An 11,069-nucleotide genomic window follows, 5' to 3' on the forward strand; every position below is an offset into this window, starting at 1 on the left:
CAGGCAATCTCAATTCCTGAGGCTGAAATGCACACATGCCAAAAGACAACGCTGCAGTTGTGATCTCTGGCCAAGAAAGGGGAAAAAACCACCTACCCCATTCCCAATTTTTCATCCCACTTTTACACTATAGAGCAAATGAACCGTCATGTACAGACAACTCACCAGATCCTCAGGCATGGAACACTGGTCCGAGCCCTCAATCTGAAAGAGAAATTTAACTATCTAAAGCCACACAAGAATATTACATAAAAGAAGCAATCAGACTCTGGTACAACTCCTTTAGACTTAAAAATGTATTTTTTTAAAAAAGAGTGCTCTATTTTAAACTTTCATGGCACAGATAACTAAAATACTACCATATGGTAATTATTTTTTTACAGTATCTAATATTAAAAAATACTAAAAAGCCAAACACCACAGATAAAGTTCCTGGCTGATTGAACCAAATGGCCTTGGCTATCTAATGATCCCACATTAACATATACATAGCTGGGGGGTTGAGTGGAAACAGAGGAGTTTCGGCTTACATTGCATTTCAGTGCTCAGCAATACAGATACATGCATATGTGAAGAGGCAAGTATCTGCAGCATTGCACAAACATTCAATAAAATCATTTCCTGTACATGCACAGTATACTACTTTCATATGTATACTAAAGGCACTTGTCCTCAATGAGCACTATGTCAATAGCAAGTTATTTGTTTGAATAGCAATTTCAGAGACATCTAAAAGTGTCTCTGCAAGTGAAAAAAGTGTTTCACGTTAAAATTCCACAAAACAAAACAAAAAACAGCCAGATGTAATTTTATTAGATATTCCAGGAAGATTCCATGAGAAAATTCTCTTGTCCAAAGAATTAAAGGGTGAACTCCTGGTCCCATTGACATCAATAGCGCCAGAACTTCACCTTAAATGTCTGAAAACAAATTCGCGACAAAAGTCCTTCCTCAACCATAACTCTAGGGCTGCTAGTAAGATACTACAATGACTTTTAGGAGTTCACTATCTTCCTATTAAATCTTAATCCTTTCATTTCAGTCGTCAAGCACAGATGCACATTAAAAAACTAAAAAAAAAAGAGGACCATTGGACATTTCAGATGTTTTGACTAGTAAAAGAAAAAATCAAACCAAAAAAGGATATTGGAAAGGCACATACATATTGGAAGCAGCGACTTTTGTGGAGACTGATCTCTTAGCATTTTGAAACATGATTTTACAACTAATTGCATGAGCGTTTCTACAAATGACGTTTTGGATATTGCACTTTCATCACTTTCCTGAGGGAAACATTTAAATTGCTGTAGAATACAAACTATACAGCTCCTACGATCATCAACTTATCATTCTAACAAATATAAATGTTAAAAGAAAAAAAAAAAAGCCAAGTTAATGACTATAACAAGAGAACCACCTTAACTGCAGCTTAAGTAGGGACAAACAGTGTTGCTTTTACCTTAGTAGAATTGTTCAGTTTCATACCACATCGGTACGTTTTTGCTATTTGTGATGTAAGCTGAATTTCCTTTGTCAGCTGACGCCATTTCCCACACTCTGGTTTTGTGCACTGCACCTAGAAGTAAAAAAACAAACATGTTTTAACTTGAGCTTGATCTATAATCAGAGTCAATTACATGATGCAACAAACACCAGCAAATGAATGTGATAGGAAATCTACTTTGGGACCATAACTAATGGGTAGGTAAGAAAGAAGATGCGAGGGAGTTATTAAATACATTATTCACATAAGGTGAAATTCGCCCTCATGCAGAGGACCAGTACAAGGGTTATGCACAGTTTAAGCCTACTTACTCCCTATGGGTTTGATGCAGATGGCCAGGACAAGGTCTATGAGCCACCTAAGCCCACAGGGTGTAAATAAGACTTAAGCTGCGCATAGACTTTGTACTGGTCTTCTGCATGAGGGTGAATTTCACTCATAGGACTTAATTCCATGATGTGTTGAACACACAATTCCCACTTATTTCATTGGGGTTTGGAACTATGCAGTACGTCTCAGGATTAAATCTATATCGTCCATTGCTGCCTGAACTCTCCCTTCCATTCCACCCCCATCCAGTGAAGGTGTACTCCCTTCCCCTTCATTTTACTTACCTTCCGCTCCCTTATGGCTGGTTTTCTCCCTCTCTCTCCATTTTCCCTAGTGCTACCATCCTCTTCGCCATCACCACCTGCCCACTCCTGACATCTGCTTCCACCTGAACTACATCCTAAATGCTTCCTGCTGCCTCAGTAATTAGACTGACAAACAGAGTATTGCATAGAGAGCACTTAGCCAAGGATTGGGAAAGATTTCTGACAGTGGAGAAACTGATCAGGATTGTTATTGGGAGTCTGCTTTATCCCGCCTCCCTAATACCAGAAATCCTCCTAGAGTCCCAGAGCAGAACCTGCTACTTGATCTTCAAACACTAGAAACTACTCAAAACACACACACACACACACACACAGAGAGCACTATATTCCTTACCCAGTAAGGAAGTTGTTGATCAGCCATGAAAGCTTTAGGACTGGGCTCACTTTTACCATTACTGGTCCAAATCCTTTTCCAAGCAGTGTATTTCTCATAACCATCTTTATGACTAAGAAGAAAGTTAAAGTAAATGGCAAGCAGTTAGCAAGTGGGCTGGTCCAGTCTATTTTAAAGAACAATACTTATTCCAAAAAATCATGTTTAAAAAGAGAGAGACAGACACACACACATAAGGCTGAGGATAGCACTTTTTTGAAGACACAAACGCGATAGCAATCAGGGAAGTGTGTAGGCCTACATTTCCTTTCGATAATAAATACAGGGGCTAATATGCAAGGTTGAGGTGAACTACAGCTCAGCATATAACTGCCATATTAGTCTTTCTAGTCAGTAAACTTCAAGCATCAAATTCTTTGACTGATTTGGGATATTTGAATCTGAAAGGCACTTTGTAAAACTAAATTCCTATCACCCTCATCTAGATTTACTCCAAGTGTATTTACTTAAGTTAAAATTGGGCTTGCTTATAATTAGGCTTGACAGAATTCAAGTCTATTTTTTGGTGGTAATTTTGACAGATAATATCAATGTTTATTAAGTACTTTTTTCTATTTTTTATTGGTTTACATTTTCACAGTTGTGGGAAATTATAGGAGGGTCAGACAATAATTAATTAATGACAATAGACACAGATTTAAAAAAGTTAAAGCTTTATAACTGTTGACAATTTGTGTTTTAACATCTCATGTCAAAATATACAAAATAAATATCCTTAAACCAAACTCTAACAAGTTCTCAAGCAGCATGACTCTTACTTTGCTTATCCGTAAATTTTGACTCCCATTGACGGAAACAGTTTTTCATCGATTTGTGTGTGTATGGTGAAATTGACATTTACTAACATTTACGGATAAAAATCTAATTCTTCCAAGCCTACAGTGTACCTTTAAAAATAAGGAAGATTTTGAGTTATTTTCCGAAAGAACAGATTCACAACTCATTACTTGTTGGTTTTGTTTTATTTACACTCTTTTCAAAAAGCCCTGAACACTTTTTAAAAAAGTCACAGAAGAACTGACATACGGCTCAGATTGCCACTTTTTGGTTGATAGATGGCCCACACACCAGCTGCAGTTTGTGCAACTTACACTCAGCAGTCGCTAAGTCTCACTTCAAAATAAAGTCAGTAGAGAGGAAAAAGTTTAAAATATTTGTTTCAGTAAATGAGACTGTACATTTTCAATATCCAATCAATCTCTCCAAGACTTCTGTAAACAAAACATGGTCTCAGTAAGTATACCTTCGATAATAGTGATCAAAACACTCATTGCAGAAATGTTCCCCACAGGAGAGATGATACCATCTAGATGTGTAGCCATTTTTAGCACACCTAGGACACAAGAAAACATGTAGACTGCATTATGACACTTAAAAAAAAAAAAAATCCCATGGACTCTGCTTCATTTTAAAATTTAAAGAAATGTTAAGGCCAGGGCATGGCAGAAGAGAGTTTGATACTCTGCTGTTTCTTTTTATGTTTGTACAGAGTTTTGCACAATGGGCCCTGGCCTCTAAGCACTGCAATAACAGAAAGAGTAATAATAAAAATAATAATTAAAAATAATTTTAACTGTATAAAAGATCTCATATTTCATCATGAGCAATACAAGATGCAAAGGTGGCAAAATCTATGTCATGTACAGTTTTATAACTTCTCTGAGATTGCAGCAGCTTCTGTTTCGTATGGTCAATTGGGCATGCTCTGAGCCAGATCTCAGAGAAGGTTGCTGGACATTGATAATTATTACTCTTATTTATACTGTGGCAACACCCATTTACTTACACACAGGAAAACATAGTCCCAGCCTCAAGGAGCTTACAATTTATTTTTTTTTAAAAAAAGCAAAAAAAGAAAAAAAAAAGCATGGGGCATTTCCTTCTAAAAGCCCAAATTCATAGGTTGATTAAACCAAAAATATAGAACTATTTGCTGCTAGGTCTACGTCTGTGTACGTGAAATATCTATTGTCCAATTATTTTCAATTATATAAAATTACTGATTTGGTTGCTATTTTAACCTAAGACAAAAATCTATATAATTACACATTGTAAGTGTTCGTTCTCTTTTATTGTCACATTTATATAAGAATTACATTCATTAGACAAAGCAATTAATCCTGCATTCCTTATTCAAGCAACAAACCCAATTAAGTCAATTAAATACTCCTCTAAAATTAAAATTATGTGGTAGCAAAGCACAATGGTGTCTGAGCTGGCTAGCCATGAAATTATCTAATTTCCCATAAGTAATCATGTGGAAGTATTTTTAAAAAATAACACCTACAAAATAAGACTTAAAAAATGATTAAATTGTCTTAATTGCCTCCTGCAGCATTTAAAATCACTTCCCATGGTTTCCTGGGTATCAAAAGTCCCATATGCCACGTACTCAGTTGCCAAAACTTCCAGCTTTCCTGTGACAACGTTTATAATGCAGATATTCCCTTTCAATATAAAAAGATGCAATACATACACAATTTAAAACTTGGAGGCAGCATAAAATAATTGTATATAATAGCCAAATTAACAGCACAATATTAGACGGGGATGGGACAGTGCCACATACATTTAGAGTAACATGCTGCATATTATAAGCCCTGCCCATATAGTAATGCTTTATTTCCACATACCTCTAAATTCAGAATGTTAAATTAAAAAAGTACTTATATAAAAGTTGAACAGGAAGTTAGTACTGAGTGAAAACAGGATGTTATAATGAAAATAGTTTTGTAACCTTCAGAGCCAATCCTGCAGACTCAGCACATTAATGACAGATTAGAGAACACTATAACAACACAGTAATAGTACAGGAGAGTATATGATGGTTTCATTTTGTGTTTTGATAGGGAAGCTCTTCTGTGTATGTTTCATAAACACACCCTTAATTTCAGAAAAACAAAATTTGTTCCAGAAAACAGCAGACATGCTGCACTGACAACCCTTGTCCTTGAGAAACGTTAATTCAGGATTGGCAATACACTGCAAAAAGTCATCTGCAAAAGATGCCGTTTGTGATGATTCACTAGCACTCTAAGTCTACAAACAGCATTACATCTGTACCTCTCAGTTTTGCCTGTAGATTTAAGAGATTTTGTCAAAAACATAGGTATGTAAGTACAGAACGACAAACCTTTCAGCAGCACTTGCAAAGCAAACAGGACACGTTGCAGTGCACCCAGCTTTTTCACATTTTCTATATTTCTTCTCTGATGCATCATCATCATCCTCTGCCGCTTCAGCCGCCTTCTTCTTCACCTAAAAAAGAATAGTTAGAATTGAACTCTCATAGGATCGGTGACTGGAAACAACAATGGTGCTGAATTTTCTACAGTGCAACACCCAAAGATTCCATTGTTTCATCATTCAGGGCACAGCAATGGCTAAAATAATATAAATCAGATCTCTGGAATCCATAGCAGCGAGGGACAACTTGAAAACTGTCAAGGAAGGTCAGTTTTAAAGATCCAACAATCTTCGCAATGTCCATTTAATTTAAAGGCTTCTTGATTTAGTCTTCTAATTGACACCCTTAAATAATTTATAAAACAGGGCTTCCAGTTTAAATTAATATTTTCATTCCTTTGGATCCCAGTGTTTCTAGCACCATCGTTCCAATCTCTCTTTAAAATTATTTTATTGCACAAAGCCAATCAATGTTAATCTACGTTAATAAAGATATTGTATTCTACTCCTAAAATTTATAAATTAATTTTTAAAATAACAAAACTCCAGTACAGAACCATCCTCCTGGTCACTCTGGGCATTGTGTGTCCAATTTGTACGGTCTGTCTAGGTCTCAATCCTGCCACCTACTCTGTATGGCTGTATCCCAAAGACCAATTGACTTTACTTTCAAAATACAGCCAGTAATTATTCAAACAGCTTTACTACAAGTGGATGAACTCCAAATGGTCTGACCCATCCCACCCCCCATGGAGGTGGAGCCCACTGCAACATCAGAGCCTTTGCCTAAATTTACATCTTGTCTTGTCCAATACTTCATAAGTGCCCCCTTCCTGTCTTTTTCTGGAGTATTAAAATGCTCTCACCTTCTCTTTGGACAATTCCAAATACTTCTCCTCTGTTTGTGATAACTGGGTACTGCCCAAAAGGGTTACACAGGGGAGTCCTTTTATAATAAATGTTAAACAAATGCACACTCCAAAAATCATTTCTATGAAGCTTTAAATATATAATTTTTAACACTTAAGTACCTGTCTCCCAGAACTTCTCAAAGGAAGGTTATCTGGAGACTGGTCCAATGAGGATGACTTTTTTTTTGTTCGTACCCTTCCAGTTGACATTGTATTATAGGATCTGCAAAATGAAGTCAGAAGATTGTTAAGTAATATGACAAAATGGTTTGGTTTGAGAGAGTGGACTAATTAGATATTACATGAACATTCATCACCATCAACCACCACATTGGTCAGCGAGAGTTAGTCAAGCTACACTCCTTTATATCCATTAATGAAAAAAGAAAAGAAAAAGTGGGTGGGCAGGAAAGAGGAACAGTAGCTTTATTTTAAACTAAGCTCAATGTGAACATATAAGAGCAGTTCCTCAAATAGTGTAAATCAGCATAGGGACGGTCTTACTCAGGCATTACTTAATATTACCTCAGTACAGGGGGACTGATTAGATGACCTGTTGAGTGCACTTCCAGCCCTTCATTTCTATAGCTTTATTGATTTCATTGGACTTAAGCTGATTTGCACCACCTGAAGACTTAGCTGATAATTATAGTTCAGAAAGGGAATAAGCATAAGCTCATAACGCAAGCCTTATACTGTTACTCTCAGTGACACTGGTCCTACCTACTGATTTATGGGGGGCTGAGGAATTTGGATTGTATAGTAACTTTTAACATAATGTATTTGAACTCTTATTTAATCTCAAGTCAAGGACAAATTAAATGTATTCCGAGACTTGCACATCTTCCTATGAACATTCTTGTTCATTTAGCATCTAGAAAATTGTAGTTGCGTTGTAATTATATGTTATTATAATACTTTATACTTTACCAGTAAATGCATTGTAGCATACATTATAAAGATAATAAAGTCTTAGTATCTTGAGGCTTCACTATAATTCTCCTTGATTAAATCTTTGATTGGAAGTGGGGAAGAAACCACCATTTATTGCACAAGTTATAAGGTGTGCAGATCTTGGTGTATAAAAACTTGCTGCAAAAGATTTTAAAATATGCTATTGTCAAATATGTCCTTTTCTCCAGGGAGTGAACTACAAACAAGAGGGAACACAGGAAAAGAACTGAAAAAGAAAAAGACACAAAGGGGAAGTGGTACCATAGAAAGATATCTATATTAATCCACTGACCAAGAACTCGGTCTGTATTATTGAGATATAAATGTGACAATCAACTATAACCCTATGTAGTTCATAATATCTATACTTGTGAGCCTTTCCAATAATCAATCACTGCCATTTCTATATCTACCATTTTTATATTATCTTATTATGAGGCACTAATTGCCACTGAAATGCTCATAGCAATTTTCTTTTTCGAAGGCATTTAAGGCTGTGGGTATGTCTACACTGCCCATATTACAGTGTGGCTGCGGCAGTGCTGTGATGTGGGCAGTGTAGACACGCTTTATTGCCGAGAGAAAAAAAAATCCACCCTGAACGAGGGGTGATAGTTTTAATGCTGGAAGCGCAGCTCCTGGTGTTAAAGTACTGGCGCTTTTCAGCCCTAAAACTTTTGTCACTCAGGGGGTGTTTTTTCACACCCCGAACAACTAAAGTTTTAGCGCTGAAAGTGGCAGTGTAGAAAGTTTAGTTAGACAACAGGAAAAGACAATCGGTGTTCATACAATGAGATTTGTTTATTACTAGGTAAACTTGATGTGATCAACTAAACCAACACACTGACCTCACCCTGAGGTGAAAGGATTAGACTGAAGTGAGGAAAATCACACTAATATCTGTGTAAATGAAAATGGAAAGGGAAAGGAGTTTAGACAAACCAAGGTATTATCCTCCTTTTGTTTATGCAGAAATGTAGTCTAACCTAATCAATTAGAATAAGATAAATAGAAGCTTGGTGATCTGTAGTGAATTGAAGAACAATGTCACCACACCACAGGTGTACTGAGCTGGGTAACATCACACCTGCATATAGAAAAAACACAGTCTGTATTTTATGGGGCTTTTCCAAGGGCATGCACACACCTCTCTGTGACATGGTGCTGTTTTTTCCTGCAACCTGCTTTCAGGAGTGGGATGAGACTTGTATATCCTTTGTACGGCCTTACTTGGTAACAAAGCGTAATTCCTTAGCCGAGAAGCCTTTGTCATACATGGCTAGACATGTCTGTTTATAAACTATATTATTCTGAAGAAAAATTACCAACATACATTGAGTTTGGTGAACCTGACTTGAACTGGGTACTTGACTATTGTCAGCCGGACAACTGCTGACTAGTGGACCAGAAGAGACAAAGAGAAGAGAAGGTAATTCTTTCTGTATACAGCAGGGGTGGGCAAACTTTTTGGCCCGAGGGCCACATCGGGGTTGCGAAACGGTATGGAGGGCCGGGTAGGGAAGGCTGTGCCTCCGCAAACAGCCTGGCCCCCGCCCCCCGCTCCCCCACAACCTCCACCCATCCAACCCCCACCCGGCTCCTTGGCCCCTGACCACCCTCTCCTGGGACCCTCTGCCCCTAACCGCCCCCCTGGAACTCCACCCCCTATCCAACCCCCCTGCTCCCTGACTGCCCTGCCCCCTATCCACACCCCTGCCCCCTGACAGGCCCCCCGGAACCCCCGACCCACCCACACCTGTCTTCTTGTCCTCTGACCGCCCCCTTCCAGGACCCCCGGCCCTAACTGCCCCCCCAGGACCCCACCCCCTATCCAATCCTCCTGCTCCCTGTCTCCTGACCGCTCTCCTCCCAAACCTCCACCCCATCCAACCACCTCCTGTCCTCTGACTGCCCCCCAGGACCTCCTGCCCCTTATCCAACCCCCCCCCCCCACAAGGCTGCTCAGAGAAGCAGGACAGGCTTATTGGAAAGTCTGGGAGGTGGGCGAGCACAAGCCATGCTGCCCGCATGGCGGCGTGGCTGCTGGGGAGAGGGGCCAGCAGGGGAGGGGCCGGGGGCTACCCTCCCTGGCCGGGAGCTCAGGGGCCAGGCAGGACGGTCCCGTGGGCCGTAGTTTGCCCACCTCTGATATACAGGGTCACAGACATGGAGAAGAAGGCTGCGGTTATCCTCTGCTGAACTGTTTGGGAAGACCATTTAGGGCACAGATAACCCTTCACAGCTGAAGGGTACAAGGTTACTGTTACAGAATGGCTGGCATATTTATACCAAGTATCAAGGAGGAAAAAAAGCAATCTGTTAAGATATATAAAGAACTCATACTTCTGGTTATACAGTCTGCTGCTTATTGGATCCTGCCACTGGTGAAAAGGTTTTTAAAAAAAAAAAAAAAAAAAAGGTGAGTAAGCTAGTCTAAACTCCATTTTCCCCAAAAGAGAAGTGGGTAAACTCTGTTTACTCACATTTACCCTCAGCTACCCTACTGGATCCTGGGGGTGGGGAGGGGGTATGCACCCCCCCCAAAAAAACCCCAAAACAAAACTTCATTTCCAGTAGCAAATTGTTCTATTATTCTATGCTAAACTTTACATTTATCTTATTATTATTAATAGTAGCCTTTTGGCTGCTAAAGTAACTCTGAAAAGGAGACATTTATGATACATTAAAAATGTCACATGATGTGACAAAGTATGTTACATACTACTACTTGGGAAAATATTTCAGAGTTTAAACATACAGTGACAACTAATTCATCTGAATGACATGGGGATCATGACATTAATATGATAAACAAGATTTTGGATATTCAAAAATTGTATATACATGCACACATTTAAATGTATCCATTATTGAAAAGTTGTTTTTTAAAATAAACTATTTAAGAAAAACATTCAAATGGAGTTTTAACTAAAACAGGTCAACAAAACCATCTGACAGAATATTTCAACCCCTTAACCACAAAATGGTAAAATTAGCATATTTTAAATGTTATGTCATTATCTGCAAGTATTTTGCAAGAGAAGTCCCCTTTTAGACACATGACAACATAAGCAGCTGTAAGGCAATGTGTCAAGGGTCCCTGTACCAGCTGGGAATAGCCAGTTTGAGGTTTCTCTTCTAAACCTTGGGGTCCCGCAGGCTCCAAAAGAATCCCGAAGCTACAGAGCACACGTGGGAACTGCAAGAAGAGAAATCTATCTGTGCTCTGCGGGAGCTGGTTTCTGCTCACCTTGGATCCAAATCACGCAGGAGCCGGATATTAAACTAATGTGTCCAAAGCACTTCCAACCAGAGCTGCAATAAAGAGAAACCACGGTAAGGTCAAGCGACAGACCCTCCCGGCAAATGATCCCTGCTGCGCTCTGGAGACAAACCCCCGGACACCTGCTCACCACCCCCTAGCGCTGCTGCTCCCACCCAGACGCTCCCTACTCCCCATAGAG

At 39.0% G+C, this 11,069-nt stretch overlaps 1 protein-coding gene across 2 annotated transcripts in view; it reads right to left on the reverse strand.

The window, feature by feature from the left end:
• The window catches only part of KDM1B (lysine demethylase 1B), a 39,751-nt gene that overhangs the window by 28,198 nt on the left and 484 nt on the right, over window positions 1-11,069 (reverse strand). Inside the window, exons 2-8 of one of the 2 annotated variants that reach the window (XM_074944802.1) lie at window positions 10,856-10,920; window positions 6,772-6,874; window positions 5,688-5,812; window positions 3,798-3,887; window positions 2,495-2,606; window positions 1,460-1,576; window positions 166-204 (exon numbers count right to left, since the gene is read on the reverse strand). In XM_074944802.1, the coding sequence (XP_074800903.1) occupies window positions 166-204; window positions 1,460-1,576; window positions 2,495-2,606; window positions 3,798-3,887; window positions 5,688-5,812; window positions 6,772-6,861 (573 nt within the window). In that variant the 5' untranslated portion in view covers window positions 6,862-6,874; window positions 10,856-10,920. Of the gene's footprint in view, window positions 1-165; window positions 205-1,459; window positions 1,577-2,494; window positions 2,608-2,802; window positions 2,807-3,797; window positions 3,888-5,687; window positions 5,813-6,771; window positions 6,875-10,855; window positions 10,921-11,069 lie in introns of those variants that run through there. The other variant, XM_074944803.1, reaches the window with a different exon arrangement.

This window comes from Natator depressus, chromosome 2, assembly GCF_965152275.1.
Source record: "Natator depressus isolate rNatDep1 chromosome 2, rNatDep2.hap1, whole genome shotgun sequence".
NCBI classification, from domain to species: domain Eukaryota; kingdom Metazoa; phylum Chordata; order Testudines; family Cheloniidae; genus Natator; species Natator depressus.